This window comes from Cygnus olor, chromosome 6 (genome assembly GCF_009769625.2).
Source record: "Cygnus olor isolate bCygOlo1 chromosome 6, bCygOlo1.pri.v2, whole genome shotgun sequence".
In the NCBI taxonomy this organism is placed as follows: domain Eukaryota; kingdom Metazoa; phylum Chordata; class Aves; order Anseriformes; family Anatidae; genus Cygnus; species Cygnus olor.
Window position 1 is genome coordinate 28,913,965 of NC_049174.1, and position 21,400 is coordinate 28,935,364.

Below are 21,400 nucleotides of genomic sequence, written 5' to 3' on the forward strand. Positions count from 1 at the left end.
AAGATGAAGCAGCTCCAGAGGCAGCAAAGCTCGGAGGTGTTCCAGGGGATACCTGAACTGTCCGAGACCCATCAGTCACTTGCATGCACCTGCTGAAAAACCACCTGCCAAGATTTATCCATCCCCTGCACCACTGCCAACAGTCCAAGCGCTTCTGCAGAGGTCCCTCGCTCCTGTCCTGGCAACGTTAAGTACTCAACTAATAGCGTGTTTAAAATAGATTTTAACTAGCAGGACGATGTAAGTGACCCTCTTCTCTCTTCCAGTCCCTTCCTCTGAGAACCGACCCCTTTCAGCATGAGTACGAACACCAGAAGGGTATTGCTTGCACTCGCACATTCGGTACTGCAGGTGTCGAAGAAAAGCAAACACAGAGTCCCTCAAGAGAAAAGAAAGCACAGGCTGACGTCAAAACGGGCCTTGGTCGCTACTCCACCTGCCAGCAGCTCTCCTAGGAAGCTTTATTCATACTTCAGCACCTGTCCCCGTCTCATTACTTGCAGGTGGACAACGCGGACTCCTGGCCAAACCCAGCGCAGAGCAAGGCAGCCTGATCCCAAAGCAGGTCTGCGCCCCCTGGCTTTGCCAGCCCGCTTAGGAAGCCCCACGTGCTTCCTAAGAAGAAGGAGGCTGGGTTGCAAGAGCCTGTTCTGCCTGGGCAAAGCGAGTGCACCTCCACGATGCCGTCAAGCTGCCAGCGCACACTCGTGGGGAGGAGGCCGGGCCCCGGCACGCACAGGTAGGCAGCCAGGACTGTAAGCTGAGCCCTGCGAAGGGCAGGACTCACACGGCCCGCGGCTCAGGTGTCCCGTCACCATCTCAGAGGGGAAAAAATAGCCTCGCCGATAGCTGTCAGCCTCGGTCACCTTCCTGTTTCTCTGAAAGTTTCTGGAAGAGGAGCTTTACGACACGTTTGGGGCCCAAACAACAGGATCTTGTCACTGTCCAAAGGGTCAAGAATTAAAGAAAATCGGCATTATTTGTTACTACTGCCTTCCACCCCAAAACCCCAGTCCTGCAAGCCAGCAAACACCTCAGGCTGCTTTCCTGAATGGTTTGGCCAACTACGTGCCAAGAGCACTTGTGATGTTGCAAAAAAAAAAAAAAAAAAACATTTGTGGCTGGAAAAATCAGCATGCACGAGGGATGGAGAGGACAGACAGGTTTGAAGGCACCTACCTGACTGATGAGCTCTGCAGCACTAATTCTAGGCTGCCTAGAGCCTCACCAAACCTCTTCATTGGAAAAGGGATCTCACAGCCACTTTGTGAACCTGACCTCACAAGAACTGTACCGAAGAGGACTGGCTGTCAGATCAGAGCTCACGGGGCTGAGAGCGGGCAGGAACACGTCTGGGCCTTTTCCAACCAAAAAAATTCATCCATCCATGAGATTCTGCTTAAAAGACAACTGCTGCCAACGCCACAGACAGCGGGGCACCTTCAGCAGGGCAATGTAAATGCCCTGCCAGTCAAACCATTCCATGGCAAGGAAACATGTGGAGCCTGGTTTCCAATTTCACCTCCTCCCTGCCCCATGCAGATTACCCGATACCCAGTAATGCAGTCTGAGCTCATACTGGAATCATCTGTACGTGAGGGGCATGAATTCAGATCTCTCTCCAGTGCCCGTCTTCCAGCAACCTCTAGACACAAAGTACCTTTGAGATGCTACCTGTCACGTTAGCCTTACCTTCTCGACAAACCAAGCCAACACGAAGCAGCCCTTTCCTAGGGAGTTCTCCAGGAGTAAAAGGAAAAAAAAAAAAGTTTCATGCCAGATCGTCAAGAGAACTCCTGTAGCTTGTCAGGCTGTCTCACGTTTTGTACTTCCCTGATTCAACAAGGTCAATTGCCGCCAAACCATCCTATCCTATGCAAAGCCAAGTGAAAACTGCAGAAGCTTTGAAGCTTTTTGCCGAAGGATAAATCAGTATGGGACTCCCCTCCTCCCAGCCAGGTAGACGTGGCGCTGGCTTCTCAAGAAGAGAGCTTTCTGCATCTACCACGTTCAGCTTAAAACCTCCTTTGTGCAGAACTTGCCTGCAGAGGTTCCACGCAGCAGGCAGCCTCCTGACAGCAGGATCCTGCAAACATCTGCGTTTACATGTGGTTTAAGGTTCTCGGTTGCTGCTCCTTGATATAGATTCCCACCTCTTTCAACAGGGAAAAGATTTCAAGCCAGGTGTTCTCACCTGTCATGCTCCAGCTTCTGGTGGGTTTTAAGAAAAAGATTTAAAAAAAAAAAAAAGAAAAAAAAAGTGCGTCTTCTAAGAGCAAGCTTAAAATGCAAACCATGCCTCCTGCAAAGTGTGTTCCACTCAACTCACAACCTTCTCAGCCTTCTCATGTTCACAGCAAGGGGATATCAAGGGAAGAGAAACAAAGCCTAAGATCCTGAGAAAGGAAAAGATCCTTTCTGGACATTCCCCGCGCTACTAAAATTGTTACATGAGAAAAATTAATTTAAAAAAGAATTGGGAAACCAGGCCCCATCAGCCTGCCAAAAGCACTCCTCTGCCTTCCTTCTCAAGGCTAATGTCCTTGGTTATTTCTCATTGCTGGGCTGCAAATACTTTAGTGAAACCTTTGGTTTACTGGCATACGTATGCTTTTTTGCTCTGTAGCAGACAACCAGCTCCAACCAGCTACGCTCACAGCAGCCCTGCGAGGCCAGGAGCACAGCCCAGCTCCTCGGGCTGGGCAGCCAGGACCATGCTCTGACGGAAGGTTTAATTAGGGAAACTCTGCAAAGATGCACAAGGGTAAACATCGCTGGGATAAAGTGAGCCAGGAACAGAAAGCAGAAGTGACATCTCACGGTAACACAGCAAGGCGGCGAGTGGCAGGGTCTACAACTTCGGCGGCACCCCCGACGCACGGGGGTTTGGACGGCTGAACTTCACCAGGTCCTGGGCCCAATCCTTCCCCTTCGGTGAGGGACATCGAGGGAGAAAAGGGGATGCGCTGGCGTGTTGGTACAGAGTGAAAGAACGAAAAAATTACGACAGTCTATTACCACGGTAAAAAAAAAACAACCCCACAGAAACCTGGTTTCAGATCTCTAACTTGGCCCAAATGAAAACACCAAGCGACCACAGCCCCTGCGGGACACACCGACTGCAGGAAGCTGCGACGTCTAGCAAGGGAAACACAGCTCATCCCGTTCTGCTCCTCTCCACACACACACACAAAGCTCCAGAGGAAAATCCAACATCAACTTCACAATTTGTCTCCTCAGAAACGTCTATGAATCTCCGGGCAATTCAAATCCCTGAACCCGCCTCCCCGCAGTCGACACCCTTTTTCCGCTCCGAATCCCCGCTGAACCTGCTGGGGGAAAGCAAGGAGCTCGATCCCGGGACGGGGGCTCCCGCTGCCAGCCGAGCAGCAACAGCCCGGTCCATTTGCTTCGTGAACTCAAGCCACTCCCGGACTCTCCCAGAGGGAGTACCTGACACCAGGACTGCTCCAAGCCACCGAGATGTGACTTTATTTTGTTTAAAATAGAAGTGTTTGTGCACGTGCAGATTCACACATCCAAGAATGGGACACTCTTCAAACAGAATGACAATTGCGTAAATACGGGGGATTTTTAACATTATCCAAAATATAAGATAAACACTGACTACGGAGAAACCTAAATTTTAATTGAGATTACAGACATAAAGGACAAAAACTTTCAAATCCTTAATGTCAAATACTCATTGGCAAAGTTTAAAGAGCATGTAAAGACTAGGCTCTCCAAGATACCACGACACTGGAGGCATTAAAATTTTTCTCCATTTTAAGAAGTTGAGAACCTATGAAAGGCTCAGAGCTCGAAGTCCAGGTCTGAAAATGCTTCAGATAACCATAGGATGAACAAAGTCCAACTCACAGCCCAAATCTCCTAGCTGTTGAGAAGGACAATGTACAAGTTCACAATGGTTGCATGAGTTCTTTCGGCCAGGTACATCTCAACAGATGCATCAACTTATTTGATACGTTTCACTGGAAACAGGCAAATTTTGGCCAAGTATTACAACCTGAGGCTACATTTAAATAAAGAGAGGGGTTAACTCTCTTTGCCACCCATTTGCAAACAGCACAGTCAACCATTCTGCCCCATATTTCCTGTTGAATCGAGAAAGTGCCTTCCAAAAATAGCTTATAGTTTTGCTGAAAGGCTCAAAACAAACAGCACTTCTGAAAGAATATCTTACATGCTTTACATAATAGCCATCTCAGAAGGGAAAAGAGGATGTGTACAGCGTTTCAGTGTGAATTCTGCATTGAACAAAAAGACATCATTCTTTGCTTAACACAAGGCTTAAATTCACCATGAAGGAAATTGCCGAAGTCAAAGCCTTAGGGCCGAAGTTGGGAGGGAGATAGCACTCTGAAGGAAAGAATTTTTATCCTAAATTCGGACTGAAAGAGGCTACGTAAAAGGAACACTGTCAGCTTGTTTAAGCCTCAATTTATACTTGCCTCAAAACGGAAAGTTCAAACTCATTTAGCTTCCCTTCAGAAAAATCCAATACTTTTTCAAGCGCTTAGTCTGCTGTGCACCCAGACATACCTCTACAGGTTTCTGCTTAGCCTTTTCTCTTTCTTGAAGACCTGGTTCTTATCTGTAGACACGTGGTTTAACCTTCCTGTTAAACAGCCGCACATATCTACAGTTTCAGAAGAAATGCCACAATACTAATACCAGCATCATGCCATAACCACCGACGTCTTCACTCCATATTCTACTGTGCCTTTCCTCGCAAGTTGCGAGTTTGCATTCGCGTGCTCGTCTTGGTGAAAGCCTGTCCCTTCAAGACAAATGTAAAATACCAAACAGTCCATAAAAGAGGATTCGTTGGAGATGAAGTGCCAGCAGTATGAAGGAGCCAGTCAGATAAACCACGCAATGCCTTTTTTCTTCTTCTTTTTTTTTGAAGAACCCAGAGAGCAAAGTTGCATCGTTTGTATTCGGATGACAACAGCCAAAGGGCCTAGAATTTGCGGTGGCTTATTAGGCAAGTGCTTTGGGTTCTGTTTTCTTTTTCTCCTTAGAGGGAAACTAGCTGCGCTTTCGCTGCGTGAAGCGACAAACAACCGATCCCACGTCATGTGAGTCCCCTACAACACGCAGCAAAGCTCCTAATTGCTATCGTTCCCGTATCCCCAATCACAGGGAACGAGCAAGGAAACACGATGGACTTCCAGCTGGGAGGACTTTGGGGAAAACTCTTCCCTTGGGCAAAGAACCTGCGTGTGTTCAGACAGGAGGCAGGGGAAGGGCCTGCCAGCCGCATCGATAAACGCGGCAAGTTCAGCAGCAGGCCAGGAGCCCAGCCTTCACCACCTACCTTAAAATTAACTAAAAATATGGTTGCCATCTGGTGGCTAGCGCACATCAGCAGCCGTGAGGAGCTCGGGGCGCACCGGCTGGCCACCGGGAGCCAGATCTGCTGTCCTGTCACCCCCCGGAGCTGCAGCCAGGGGAAAAGCCGCGGACCTGGCTGCTGGAGCAGGGCAGGCAGGACGCAGCCGCCGGAGCAGCTCTTCGCCCCGTGTGTTTCAGAGCAGCCAGGGGCGTTCAGAGCACAGCTCTAGCCCCAGCAAACGAGCCCAAGCCCCTGGAAGCAGCAGCACAGCGTTAGGCCCGGGAGGCTGAGCTCGCCCTTCACCATTTGGAGACCCAAGCCCTGCGGGGCGGCCAACACAAAATCCCCCCGGCTGCCGACACGCCGTGGGGCTGGAGGACAGCGAAGGGCTCCGGGAATCCCAAATGACCCACCCCATACCACCACCATCGCCGAGCCTCCCCCCCTTTCACCTTCTCCTGCGCCCGCGTCAGCTTCTTCTGCACGTTGCTGGCGATCTTGCCGGCCGTCACCCCCTTGCTGCCCAGCTCGGCCATCTTGTGCTCCTCTCCCGGGCGGCTGCGAGCGCCGGGCCGGCGGCGAATGGGGGCAAAAACCCGGCGGGAGACAATGGCCACGGCCGCCGCCGCCGCCGCCTTTTAAAGGGACCGAGCGCGGCCGCTCCGCGCCGCCTCAGCCCGGCCGCCCCGCCCCGGCACCGGTCCCGAGCGGCCCCCGCAAGGCCGCAGCCGGGCGTGGCGGGGGCCCCGGGTCCCCACCGTGAGGGGGGAACCCTCGGCAAACCCCCAGCCCGAAAGGAGGGACCCTGAGGGGGCTGCAGCTGTGCCCGGTGGTGCGCGTCGGTCAGATTCGGTCTGACATCCCCGTGAGGGACGGTGCACGGACGTGGTGGCTCACGGCCACGCTGGGCTTCTTTAGTAGCCACGGGTACAGCGCCGTGTGGCAACCAGCAATTCATCTTACGTAGCCAACAGTGGGATGCTGCTTTCGTCCCGCAGCAAAATGGCCTTCTCGTTTTATGAGATCTGCACCGCTAATTGCAGCCACTGATTGCCCGTGCTCATCAATTTGTGATGCTACGCAGCTGCTTTTCAAATTGTACCTTTGAAAAACGCAACGTGAAAAATTGATATTTCTGGGGACAGGGGGTTGAGTGAACCAACCCCCCCCCCCCCCCCCCCCCCATGTAGAAAGCGAGCTGAAATTCCAGATTTCATCCTGTAATTTTAACTGTGCCTCACATGACAGCTTACTGTGGGCCCCAGGTAAATGCATCACCTCAGCCTCGTCTCTTTGAAAACTGCAAATAATCAGTTGACCAGCTCGTTCACAGGAACATTAGGGTGGATAATTACTTTGCACAGAACGTCCAATGTGCTGCAGTCGCAGCGTTATGTTCATTTTTGGTTTTGTACAACAAACTGGATCCAACGTGGCTGCAGGTGACGGCTGCTCCCACTCGGGAGTTGCCACGCTGCTGGAGCGAAGCAGCACTGCAGAAGACATGGCAGTGACAGGGCACCTACCAGGAGAAATCCAGCCATGACTGCCCAGAGCACTTCACTCACCTGGGTTCCCCCGAATTCCTGGGACCTCAGCCTGTGTGGTGTTTTTTTTCAGCTGGGACTAAACTGCTCGCCATTCCCCAGCCCAGGTGTGTACACATCCTGCCTCTCACCTGCAGTGAGCCCGCGCTTCCTGGCCATGTGCGCTGCAGCTGGTCCTGCCAGAGGGGCTTCAGTCTTCTCTCTCCTATACGCACCGTGCAAATACTTTCATGAAACACTGTTCCGTTACAAGATACGACAAAGTTCTGTTTCCTGGAGCATAGGAAGCCACCTCAGTGCTCTTACTCAAATCCTCACGCTCAGCACCAAAGCTTCCTGCAGTTCCACATGCTGCAGCTTGGTCAGGCAGTGGGGAAGCTCCCTTCCTCGTCTGCTTCTGAATGCTTATTTAATTTTGCCTGAGATGGCATCTGCTCTGTGCACACCCAATTACCAGTACAGCATCAACCAAAGCAACGCTCTAGAGACAATTTAGGTATCTAAGGAATTTGCATTTGTCCTTAAGATGGAGACTTGCATCTCTTACACCTATTCAAGTTGAAAGATGGTAGTAAAACCTACCTGTATTCCAAGCTGATTTCACAGTCTTAATTTTGCCAGATGAAAAAAGTTATCTCTGGAGTTTCATATACACAGGGAATAGTGTAGCAGTCACTACTGCAATCTAAAGCAACAGAAAAATGTTGGCAGTGATTGCTTGAGAGCTAGACCAGATTTTTCATCTTACATTTCATTTATTGTTTCCCCTTTCTGCTCCAGTACTATTTCTGTTCATTGAGAACTTGAAATAAAAACAATTGTCTTGCCAGAGCCCTTAGAAACTGTGAGCAGAGAACCCATCAACACCTCTTTGTGAGGCTTCATGATATAATGCCTCTGCATTTCTTATCTCTTGTGACAATGGCATTTAAAAACAAAAAGTGAAAAAAAAAAAAAAAAAAGCTCTAATTCAGAAACTTGCTTAAATCCATGCTGTACCTCAATTGCGTTAGTAGGCATACTATTCCTATTTAATAAAATACTTAGGCATGTGTTTCAGCTGTATATGCAAATAATGCAGTAATACAAGCCATATTCAGACTCAAGTGCGTGCACACCTGTGATACCATGCAGCATTGCAAACTACAATTTTATTAAGTTCCTTTCTGGCTTTGCATTTAATGTCCATAATTGAGTCTGTTTTTCTGTAGATAGGCAATTGTGTATTTGGCCCAAATGCACCTTGTTTTGCCCACAATTTCAGCCTTACTATGTATCTTCATATAACTTTTCTTGTTTACTATTATCTATAGTTTTGCAGCATCTCACTGCACAGTATAATCTGGAAAAATAATTAATATGTGGTTTTCTTCATTTCTTACTTCACACACATCCCCATCTCTTCCTCCTCCTCAACCAAACTTTTAAGAGAGAAAGATACACATGCGGTTAAATATTTGTGACATCAAGAATAAAAGAGCAGATGTTTCAGGGTCAGAACAGCATTCCTTTGCATCCTACCTCATACATTTGCTTCTCCTGCCTCGTCTTTTCTTCAGCAAAACTGGTTTTGAAGGGATTTTTGTCTGATTACATCTTTCAAGTGAAAAGAGAATGAGATTGCAGCACATGACCTGAAAAGAAAGTCCATGGCAAACATCAGAAAACTGTAAAACAAAGGAGACCAGACACCCATATTCACCATAATGAAAAATGATGACAAACTGTACTTTTTAAAAGCTAAGATTATCAGCAAGCATCCACCATGAGTCATTTCCCAGTTGTTTCTGTGCTTGATTGGATCAGCACCAAAGCTGCAAAGCATTTGCCAGGCTCCAGGTGTGGCACAAAAGGCATTCCCCTAGCATGACCCAGCGAACATCACATACCATGACAGGCCAAACATTTGAATGAATTCCTCATAAACTGTTTTAACCAGCTGATATATGCTGAATGCTATTCCTCTGCAGACAGGAGAGGTTTCAGTCTCACATCTATCCACACTGTTCTGATCTCAATTTTACTAATACCATTGCGGGTTTTTTTTATGCATACTTACAAATGTTAATAATTTCACATATCAAGAGACTGCATATAAAAATAAACATACAGATTAGCAACTTAATGCTTTTATTCGCATGAGCTTGTCACCATGAGGCACAGCAGTCTAACTTTTTAGAAGCCACTTTTAGTGGCTAATTGAATTTCTCAGTGACAGATTCTGCACAAACTGAGTTAAAAAAATTAGAACTTGATACGTCAGACTCCTGCAATGAGGCTCATTGGGTTCAAGCACACATCATTGCCCAATTTATTGTAACATTATGACACAATTTCACCTACTTGTAACTGGCTAAACATGCCTAGTCTAAACTAAACTGAGGTCACATAGGCTTCCTCTACAGTCAAAAGAAGTGAGTACCTGCAAAGCATGAGTCAACAGATAAAACAGCTTCTAAGAAAGTCTCCCCTCCTCCTTAACTACAGAGGGAGATGAGATTAATACCTTAGATAGCTGAAGTTATGAAATCCACCTGTAGTCCATCTCCCTGGTGACAGTATGATTCGTTTGCACAGGTCATAAGCAAGAAACAAGTATGTCAAACACAACAGCCCAAATGCACATATTTACAGGGTATACCTAACATTGCTTTTTTATTATGTTCTAAATTGATTAATACTCCAGTCATTAATGCTTATGTTATGTCTAAACCTCATAAGTGCATTTCACTTCACTTACCTCATTAAAGACAGATGAACTGCTCACCTGTTTACAATTAAGCATATGCTTAAACGCTTGGTGGTTTGGAGTCTATTATTTCATGGTTTAGATAAAATTTATTCCCTTCATTGTACAAATTGTTACATCTCTCTCTCTTTTTATTCCTGTTTTTGTCAAATTTGTCCATCTGGGAGCAGGATGTTTTTGTCAGGACTACTAATTTAAATTGGTATAAAATTTTAGTTTTAAAAGAGGGATTTCAGTGATATATCTTTATATTCTCTGACTTGAACCTTTTAATTGCAGCTTGTGCATTTAGAGCTGCAAGCTGTGACAACCAAAATATGTCTGTTTTTCTGCTGCTGGTGGCAAAGTCTTCAATGTACGATACAGTTCGTTTAAATAAATGACTTTTTAAATGGCAATGGTACTGGCCTCTAACATTCATGCAACTAACGTATACATTCCCTGTTTCAGTTAATCCAAAGAAGAGTAAAACCCGGTAAAATTGGGAGAAACTTTTGTTTCTCTACATCAAGTTCCGATTTTAAGTTCATAATTGTTGTGGTTTTGTAATGTTTAGTAGAGCTTGGTTAAGTAAAAAAGTTTGAATTCTTAAAATTGCTATATTCATGCTAAATAATATTATTTGCAATAAACTATTCGACAACTCTAAAACCCTACTCTCTAAGTAATAATATAACACAAGACAAGTCTATTATAAATCGCGATTCCTTGTTTGTATTCAAAACCAAGGCTCGCATTTTTAAACTACCTGAGAGATTCTGGCTGCTTGGAGCCATAGGCTCGTCTCTAACTAACTCTAGCCATAACACTAAAAGTCAGAAGGTCTAACTCATTGCCAGCACCGCTCCCTTGCTTTATGATGCCAGCTGAGGGATTAATTCAAGACATCAAGTCCAACACCTTGAAAAGAACAATTAGCACAAAATATATTATTTAGCAACATCTAATCACATTAGCACAACCTTGCTTGCTCTAAACGGTGTCTTCACTTTTTAATTTCCATTTCCAGTCATGCATTCTTCTGTGACAACATTCAGAAAGAACCAGCCAAGGGGACTTCTATCTTACCCTAAACAAATATTCTTATCAAGTTAAATGGAAATTCAGACATCAACTTCACCATTATCTAGTTTGCCTTAGCATTCCTTTCTGACTATATTCTCATGCAAACTCTTCCTTTGTTCTCTCATAGAAAGGTGCTGGGAAGGATAAGGAAGTTTCTGCCATAATAATTTGAGATAAGACATTACTGATTATGTGTTCTGCCCCTTAAAACAAAAACAAGATGAAAGTATTTTGATTTTAAAATGGTGTCTAGAAGCTGTTCACTCTCCCACATAAATTCACAACTTCTGTTGTGCGTTTCTCCACTGTCATGAGGATGAGAAACAGAAGATGGTATATAAATGACTCTTTTTGTATCCAAAACACAAAAAAATCTACTACTACAGCATAGAGAAGGCTCCAAACTCTGCTCAGCTTTGCCAGTCTAGTTCAGACAATCCCACTCCCCTCAGAGAGGGTGGGAGGCAGGAAGTAAAACAACACCAAAACTTTGTCTCATAGCTCACTGAAGCCTGTCCCTTGATTACAAGCTTGCTAGAATTCTTGAGAATTGTGTGTTCATGATATACCTTGGACCTCAAAACTACAGCAGATTTTTCAGTGAATTTCAAAATTTAAAAGTTTCTTCCATCCATGTGCCATTTTGGATGCTTGATTCAGCTGCAGGTAGATATTTTCTGCTTAGTGTCTATGTGCATTTGGCCACCACAAAGTCAGTTTTGGCCCTGATTAACCTCCCCTTCCTCACAAATGAGTAAAGAGTGGAAATGATTAGTAAGCTTTGCACAAATATACTTCCAAGAAGCTTACCAAAATTTCTATGTGCTCCACCTTGTTTATGAAATATGTATTTTTAGTTTTTCACTATCACCAAATAACAAGGGAGTAGGTAAGCAAATCACGTGCTTGCTTTGGAAATTATTCTGAGAATTCTGGAAGCCTTCTACTATTTAATAAAATATCTAAAAAATTAAAATTAATTGTAAATCATCCCACCTATTAGTCTGTATCTCAGTCTACAGCTGCAGGAGAACACACGGACCACCTGATGGAATCACACAAAGGATATTATATCACCAGCACAAAATCAGTGAAATTGAGAAATATTGTATACAGAACATACCACCTCGGGCTCTCACATTGGTTACAGCCATACCATGTAAAATTATGAAATGGTAACAGATGCCCCAGTTGCAATGTCTTTCTCCCTGCTTCCATTTACTGACAGCCTCATTTCATTTTCCTTGGCAACAAAACTGAGTGACTCGTTCGCTACGAGTAACTTATAAGAGCTATCTCACCTTCATTCATTATAGACTCACTATCCCTTCAGATCTGCTCAGTTTTCAAATTATCCAACACTTCTGTAGGCATTTGGGATTTGCTTTTTCAGCAAATGAGGATGGCCACTTTCTGCTTTGGACACGAACAGTATTCTGCACATATTCAATACACCGTTACTCTACACTCTAATTAATAATTACTGAAATGTAAAATAGTGTTTTCCCAGTCCTGGACAAAGACTGAACTGCACAGACAAATGCAAAAAATGATACTTACCCATAACATCTCAGCCATCTCCACCAGTTGGCTTTGTCAACTCTGTAAGATTTTCATAAAGATTCAGGGAAAAACAGAGAAGACCTCAAAAGGGATAAAAAGCCACAGTAAGTAACTTAAAAGCTAACTGCTCCAAAAAAACACTGCTCAGAGTCTCTAGTTTTTATTAAAGGTATATCAATACAACTTATTGGGTTTCTAATAAAAAAAAAAAACTGATAAAAACAATGCTTCTGGGTATTATATGGACTCCAAGGAATTTTTCAAACTGTGCACATGCCTTTAATCTTGAAACCATTATTCAGTGTACACCCAAGAGTTAATTTCTAGTAGAAACAAAAGAACAGGCTGAAGAGAATTAAAGTAGATGTTTACTGCTTGTAAGCTTCCATACACTGAAATCAGTTATATTACCAAGCTGCCTCTGCACCACTGAAACATCCCATCTGAAAAATAACGCAGGTCCCAGGCATTGTGAGAGCATATGCCTAGAAAACCAAGAGTGGAGCGTCAGCATTTCTAAGGGAAAACAGCAGATGATCCCATCAAAATGGCTTTTAATGTGAATAGCTCTTTGCTATTCCAGCCTGGATTTTAACCTGAATTCTAAACACTGTACTCAATTGCTGCAGTTTGCTGCAACTGATCCAACTCTTCCCAACTTGGGTAAATCAGTAGTTTTCTTTTATTCGTAGACAAATATTTGATCCATGATTGACAGTGAAATGCTATAGAGATTTAGATGTAAAATTAAGGGTCATGTGGATGTATTTCTCTTCACAAACAGATTATCTGGCATTTTTACATGTCATTGAATACTCTGACATCTTGAAGTGTCCCTGCCAAATTTAACAGACAATATTTAGAGTCTTAAAGTAAGCATCCTTGACGGTTTAATGAGTCACAGCCTTGTGTATTCAGATATCAGGGTCATCACCATGCTAGAAGGAACAAACATAAACGTCAAGCTACATTTCTGCTTTGTTTCCAAACTCTATTTTGAAACAAGGCAACTCTATCAGATAAACCAACCAAACATCTTAAATTGTGAAACTTTTTCCTAACGTGTCACAGTGTAAATGACAGCAATGCGTGCTATTTCTTCTTTTCTATCCTGAAAACCAAAGAACAAGTCTGGAAACATTGCAGCACCTCAACATTTTTACCTGGAATTTTGCAATGCAGGATATTCTCTCAAAACCACACCGTCTGGAATCACATTCGTATGTTTCAAGACAGGAAGAAAACTTCAAAATCTGGACCAAAAAAAATCAAAAGCAAAAAAGGGCAGGTGGAATTAAGCCATCATTTCAATGTTTTCATTTATTTTAAGGCATTTGTTGTGCTTTCTTTCCCAGCATACTTGGATGATAGTGACATCGAGACCTAAGCTAAAGGAAGACACAAGACACGATACTTTTCTATTTGGAGGTGAAGAGCAATTTGCTCTCTATACTGCAAAGATATGCTGCTTGGAAAACTACCAGAGAACCTCCTGTTCTTCTCCCCACTGCTCCTACTGTGTTAAACGGGAACAACCTCTCCTTCCATCACTTGCACATGCAAGTCACTGGTCCTTTTACTGCGTGAAATCCTTAAATGATCCCATTTTATATCCTCTCACACAGACTGCTTATAGCTATTGCAGGTAGAGGCCTGACAGTTGAAAGGGGATCTCTTTCCTACCTAAGAGTGTCAGAGGGGTGTGGTCACAATCAGCATCACCCGTCTTGATGTTTTTGGCAAAAACATCCCACAAAACCACACAGTGATGAGAAAGGCAAGGAAGATCAGCACAAAATGAGGAGGCGGCCTTACAGCTCCACATCCAGGCAGATGTTCCACAAAACTGAAGTTATCTGGTCCAAAATGATTGCCCAAATAACTTCGTTTAACATCCTAATTCAGATAAATCAGATCAAATTGTCTTGTGCATAGCCCTGGGCTGAGTGTGTGATTTGAACTTGGAAGCGTCTATGTTAGAAGTTTGAACCTCAAACACTAGCCAAAAGGAAAGAATTTGACTAGTCAGAAGTTTGCTGAGCTTCTCAAAGACCATTCTTTACAAAAAAAAAGAGAAAGTTTTATGAGTTTCAGTGCTCACATACACATCTCAGTCTAAATAACAAGCAAACAACAAGACCAAAATAGAAGAACACTTCATGCCCTAAGGGAAAGGCTTTGTTATTTCCATTCCCTGTCACCATCTGATGATACCTTTGAAGAAACAAAGGAACTTGCAAGAAAATACATGTGAAATAAATTCTTGCTTTCAATGGGAACCTTAAACACTGAAAACAAACTGTAGACTAATTTCCAGCTACTGTTAATGTTCTCCTCCTTTTTCTCAAAAGGAGGTTTTCCCACCCAATAATTCTATCTTATATGCAAAGGGAGGAATGAAAGAGAAACTGCTCATTGCAAATATTTTATTTCAAACAAGCATCCACAAAATGTCTCTGGTTAAAACGAGCAAAATCATAAATTCATCTAATTTTCCCTACCATCTGCACAGCTTTTGCATTTACATTTTTTCCCCAGATGCCATTTAGACCAGTGCTGTGATTTTAGAAATTTTGAATGTCTCATTTAAAACAATCAAACAAAAAAATTATCATAAAAAATATCATGATCTGATATTTGCAAATACAAAGAATTTATTTCTTCTTTATTCTATTTCTGGGGATTTGGAAGAGACTGTTTCTCATGTGCTCCTGTTTCACTGAGGCGTTTAGTAGACTTGACATTTCTTTTATTGGAAGCAGTAGATGGCTTGCTTCTACCTCTCATATTGTTGTCACACTATCGTAAGCAGCAGTAGGCTTCATACCCACAAATAGATATGAGAAAACAAGCCACTACAGACTGTAGCTACTCCTAATTAGCTTCCAGAAACGTAAAAAACAGAAACCAGAAAGGCAACTATTATAAAAGAACAATATTTTTGGCCTACAAAACACCAGTCAGTTCTACCACAGGAAGACAAAGCAAACTGCTTTGGAGAGGAATAATCTTGCGCAGTATTATCCTCTGGATGTATATATGTTGTCAGATCTTCTGAGGTCATAGATTAATTTAAAAAATATCCATCCTGAGAATGCCAATACATTCCAGATTTACCAAGATTTACAACGGTAAACATTTTGCTTATCGCTCTTTATAGGTACCTTAAAGGAGGCTGTAGCGAGGTATGGTTGGTCTATTCTCCCACATGCCTGGTGACAGGACGAGAGGGAATGGGCTAAAGTTGCACCAGGGGAGGTTTAGGTTGGATATTAGGAAGGACTTCTTTACTGAAAGGGTTGTTAGGCATTGGAATGGGCTGCCCAGGGAAGTGGTTGAGTCACTATCCCTGGAGGTCTTTAAGAGACGTTTAGATGTTGAACTTAGTGATATGGTTTTGTGGGGGACTTGTTAGTGTTAGGTCAGAGGTTGGACTCGGTGATCTTGGAGGTCTCTTCCAACTTAGGTGATTCTGTGATTCTGTGATTTAGCAAGGCAAGCAATCCTACATTCCCTAGATAGCGCTACAAATAGGTAGGAGTCAGTTGCAACTCCTATCAATACGATGGCTATTCATAGCCTTGTAGGGATGTGATAATCCTAGAAGCCACACAATTTTCTCGTACTGAAATTTTGTATTCCTATTCTATATAGCAAGGTTGTTTGTCCTGGTTTTGCCTTTTTTTTTTTTTTTTTTTCAAATAGAGGAAAACAAAAAGGTTGACCATGCCATTAATGCAGTATTTCCTAGGAAGTATTTAATTAATTATCCTACGTACAAAATTCACGGCAAGCAAATCTTCATCTTCTTATATAAATAACAAGATATATATATATATAATTATATAAATATCAAAGAAAGATAAATATACACACACACACATAATTTTTTTTTATACCTTGTGGGATAGACCTTTGCCCTAAGCCTGTTTTGATGAAGCTATATTAGTTCAGCTATGCTTTTTTTTTTAATATTTATTTTACATTCTCATTGATGTGGAAGGGTGGAGAGAGTTCTTTGGAAACAAGTAGTAGTCCCTTATTCTCTTGCCACTAGAGGTTCCTACCCATTCCATAGGAATGTCCTACTGATCATGAAGAATATACTGAATTATTTCTGTCTTTGATATTTGTTTCACTTGGTTGCAAGAACACCAGTCAGAATCACAGAAACCAACAAAGGAAGATATCTTCTAGCTAGCAGTTCTTACCCTTTTTTGATTTGCCATCCTTTTAATAAGTGCTTTGTAAAAACATTTAAGCATGCACAATAGGCTTCCTTGTCTTAGTCCCCCGAGGCTAAAAATCACTCTTCCAGTCAACTTGTCCAACATCAGATTTCCAAACTTTAGATGTAAAGGACACGTTGATAATCTGAAATTTGGAGGTTAGCTTCAGTTGTTGCATTATCTTAAAGACATCTAAAATTAATGAACTTTTTTCTTCTACCTTTTTACTAACACTATGCAGTTACAAACACTAATCATAAAAGTAAATTGGCCTAGGAAAAATTTTCTCCACTGAGATGTAGCCCAAACAGTGGAAAAGCCTTGGGACCCTGACCTAACCTATCATCTGGAAAACATAAGATTACTCCTCACCATACATTATTCTGTAATTTAATTCATCTTGATTTTACCTGAATCTAGCAACAGACATCTTATTACTTCTCATGGAAGAAACTCATTAGCAGACCACTATTTTCTGTGCCAGTAGAATGAGCATAGTGTGCTATCTTTTCTTCTAGCCAGATAGTTGCATAAAGTTTCATTTGTTCTCTCCTTCTCACATTGTATTAGGTGGTAAAATGCCAACATCAGGTGTAAAAATAATTATAAATGTACTTCATACCAAATCAGACATCGATATAATTGCAGTAATTACAGGTACTACTCTTGCATTCGTCTGTGGCCCCGTGTCATAATAGATATAAAAAATTAATCTCTTCTGTACATGCTCCAACAATGACTTATTAGTCAAGATGAACCAATATCAGAAGATGCAGAAAGTGCAGTTCAAAATGCTGAATGTTCACCGGGCGTGTAAAATCCACAGTCTCACGAACGTACAAACATTAAGATATTTGCTTTCTAAGAGTAGGATGGCTGACACAGATCTTTCCTGTTTCAACTTAATCTCACATCACAAATTAATGGACAAACATAGCCATTCCCTGCAGTCTCAGCTGGTGAGAAGTTTATGAATCTGCTGCATAATAATATGAATTAGAAAGCTTTGCCAACTGAGATTAGTGTCTTAAATCTGCATCCGCTGGGATTTTTTGTGGGATAGAACTGAGACAAATGGCTGCCTGCTGTTTCTGTCACTGATAACCTATCTACACTGCAAAACCAAGCTGACTAGCAACTTGTAAATGAGTCACCGTCCCTAGGGGTGTTTAAAGAAAGGTTGGATGTGGTACTTAGGGACATGGTTTAGTGGGTAATATTGGTGGCAGGGGGATGGTTGTACCAGATGATCTTGGAAGTCTTTTCCAACCTTAATGATTCTATGATTATTTCTTAGACAAATTTGGTGCCCACATTCTGTGCAAAAAGAATGTTATGTCATACAGCTTCATCTGAAGAGAACTGGTGTTTGATAGATTTGTCATGATTATCATGCATTTTAGTATCTGTGAATTTGTGTGATAGCATAAAAGCATCTATAAATGTCATAGTGAAGCATTGATTGCCTTTTCAGCAGTATCTTAGATGAAGATTTTTTAACCAAGCCCTTCCAGATATGTATAACCAATTCCCCACTTACCTTTTCTATTCTCTCATCATCTAGAGTTAATGCTTCTTTTCTCCATCTGGGATGAGTCTACTTTTGCAGTATTTTGGAATCTTCATGCAAATACAAGTGGTTGCCCTTATCTGCATTAAGGAGATAAAGGCCATTGAGCTACTGAGAGTAAATGAAACTTATTTAAATGAGATTAAAAAAAAAAAAAATCTCTTTGTCTATACCTGCAATTGTAAACCAAGGTAAGCACTAATTCAGTTAGAAAAACAAAGAGCTGACAACCACTTGCCAAAAGGAATCTAGCTGCTAAAGTAATCATGACTGAAATCTTACCATACGACTTCAGAACTTACTTCATGAAAGTTCCTAAGCATCCTTTCTTATCTGTTTCCCTTAAATCCAGGTCAAAGATTTCCCTAGCATAAATTAGTATTTTTAATGAACATTATCCATGTTCCACTTAATTTTATAACCTAGATTTTCCATGTTACAATTTCTTTCACTCTAAATAAACCATTTTTTGTTGGTTTGTTTAGGACTCGATTACTGTAATTGAGGATGTCTCAATGTTGATGTATTATACATTTCTCCATCAATAATTCCTTTAGCATGTTAGTCACGTTCTCTATCTACAGTTCTTTGACATTTCCCATAAACATTTCAAAAAATGACCTTTGTATTTTGGCATGCTTTCTAATTTTAAGACCATCAATACTCGCTATTGGGAAAGAAAACACATGATGTTATTTTTCAGACCAATTGTAGCAGTTGCTTGCTTTTTATATGTTTTTTTTTTTCATGTCCTGTATGAAATACTTCCATAAGAGTGTTGCTTTATCTCATATTACTATACCTTTTCAAATCTATGTTCCAGTCTACACTTTAAACTACAAATTTCCTATAAATGCTAATATTCAGACAAATAATTAAGATAATGCACATCAAGTCAGTTTGCTACGTGCACATTCCCGGATCATGATGATGTACCTTTTATTTTGGGTTACTTGGTTTGCTTTTCATATGACAGAGTCTAAGAGCCCCCACAAACGTCCTGAAGATCAACTGACAAGCAGCAACCTGAATGCAAGCCCTTTATCTGCATTTTGCAGATAAAGAATTTTATCTTTCATTAAATATATCCCCAAAATGCTACTATTACTCACTGGTTCTTGAAGAGCATGGGCTGAGCAAGTTGCTTTTTGGACAAATAATGGTTAACCTGAACAAAGCTAGGCAATTCTGTAGCTCATGTCCTGCATACACGAAAGTACACAAGGTTTTGCCTTTATGAAAAATGTTTCATTCATATTTTCAAACTTTTCATTTGTTACTCTCAAAAAATATAGAAGAAATGCAATCTGAACAAGGTGATCATACCTGTCAGCCTCTAATTTAGACACAAATTCTGTATTTGGCAGATTTGAAACATTAAAACGTTAAAAGTAGATCTTATCCTGAAACTCCACTGCAGCAAATATTCTCTTGGAATTGCTTAGCCCTTAGACACTTCCTTCCAAAATCCCTGATTCCAGCCTTCCTTCTATCTGAGCAGAGTGGGCTGATCGTGTGAGTTTGCACGTCAATTTAACTGTTTCCCAACTAGATAAACACTTGGCAGCAAACGTTTGGTTTCAAACATTGCACAGATTGGTACAATACCCTTTAAATGGTGTCAAAAGACCCACTGTTTACTGCAATGCAGGACTGAAATTTACAATGGAGCCCAAAATAATGCAAAGTATCCCCCTTAATTATTTCCTGTCCTCTTTACTCTTATCTCATCTAGACTGTAAACTCTTCAAAGCAGGGCCTGTCTTTAATTCAAATTTTGCATGGTAACGGGTAGATTGTCAAAAATTAATCATTAGCAAAGTCTGTTAAAGAAAAACCTCAACAGAAAGCATACAGGACTGCAAAGGCTGGGATTTCTCTGAGGAGGCCTTCATGAACCTGTGAATATATCATCCTATTAGTTGTTTGTAAACTACTATTTTAAGCAAGTATATGCAAAAATGAACACAAATTGAGCACACGTACACATTTACATATAGAATGGCTGGGAGTCCCTGTCAAACAGGTTCTTGAACATAGAGGAATTTTGTTACACTTACATATACTAAGTACATAGCTTTTAGTTATTTCTATTATTATTTTTTCTTAAATATACAATCACTGACTTTTACTAAAGAACACTAGAAAGGCAGCACCATCTAGTGGTACTAAAACCACAGCGTAGGATTTTTCAGTGCTTTCTTTGAGGAAAATTACACTTTAGAGAATATAGGGGAAACTCTCAGATGAAATTCTTTTTAAAATAGCTGTGTGACATACATGTGTAGGCTGTTTTTTTCTTGTCGTTGCCGTTGTAGTTTTGTTTTTTTTTTAATTCAGAATAAACATCAATAAACCATGGGAAATAATCAGACATCTGCACATCTGCAAGTTCTGTTAGTAAGTACTAATTGTAAGAGCAAAAGTTACAACTGTGTGCAATAATCACAGAGGATAAAAAATATTTTGTGTGTGTATGCATACATACATATATATGTATATCTGGTTTTAAAATATCTAACGCTCACACCTTCCATCTAACTTTATTTACTATACTTGGTGTAAAATAGTAAACACACACATCAGGTGTCCAAACTCCTCTCTTGCCTTGTTTCCTTTCTCTCAACCTCCCCCATCATACAAACAGTCCCCAGCTGACCTCTACAGTTCCTTGGCTTTGATCTCATGTACACTTCCACAGATTATCTGCTTGGTACGGTCCCAAAGCTTGCGCTCTGTTTGGTCCTCCTACTCCCCTTCCCAATCCTGTGCACAGCAGCACAACTCTCCTGCCTAGCTCCCAACACACACCCCAGTGCCTACTTCTCCATGCTCACAGCTGCCAGGCTTGCTACTCTCCATCTTCACAGCCACATCAACGCTGGGTACTTAAGGAGCTCTTAAATTTCATTCACCACTGGAATACAATTTTGCTGTAGTTGTGACTACTTCGACATAGATTCTCTGCAGACCTACGTACCTACAACAGAGTAATAACAAAACAGAATAGACTGACTGAATACAGCAATTCTAGTTTTGAATGTACAGATTAGCATTAAGAAAAAAAGAGGAACTCCTAAAAAGCACATACATTTATTTAAAAAGGGAATTTTATGTTTCTTAACTTCCAATTGCAATGCTTTCATGAACCCTTAAACTTTTCTTGACTGTGTACATACACCAAAGCCTTTGCTTTCCCTCCTTCACTCCAAAGTACCCAAAGAACAAGATATCTCTAATTACACCTTGAATCTTTAGTATCTGAATTTTGATGTTTTTGCGTGAGTTCTTCTCAAATTCTGTAACTGCTGGTATACG

General features: G+C 41.7%; 1 protein-coding gene and 1 long non-coding RNA gene across 14 annotated transcripts in view; both read right to left on the reverse strand.

Moving 5' to 3' along the window:
• Positions 1–6,057, reverse strand: part of BIN1 (bridging integrator 1) — a 94,918-nt gene extending 88,861 nt beyond the window's left edge. For 10 of the 13 annotated variants that reach the window (XM_040560704.1, XM_040560700.1, XM_040560696.1 and 7 more), the window contains exon 1: positions 5,812–6,018. In XM_040560704.1, coding sequence (XP_040416638.1) covers positions 5,812–5,895 — 84 coding nt within the window. In that variant the 5' untranslated portion in view covers positions 5,896–6,018. Of the gene's footprint in view, positions 1–5,811 lie in introns of all 13 variants that reach the window. The other 3 variants (XM_040560705.1, XM_040560698.1, XM_040560702.1) reach the window with 2 other exon arrangements.
• Positions 6,058–6,495: 438 nt separating this feature from the next.
• Positions 6,496–9,623, reverse strand: LOC121071875. The gene is made up of 2 exons (XR_005820836.1): positions 8,428–9,623; positions 6,496–7,591 (listed from the first exon to the last, which is right to left on the reverse strand). It is a non-coding gene; the product is annotated as an uncharacterized LOC121071875 (long non-coding RNA).
• Between the last annotated feature and the right edge of the window lie 11,777 nt (positions 9,624–21,400).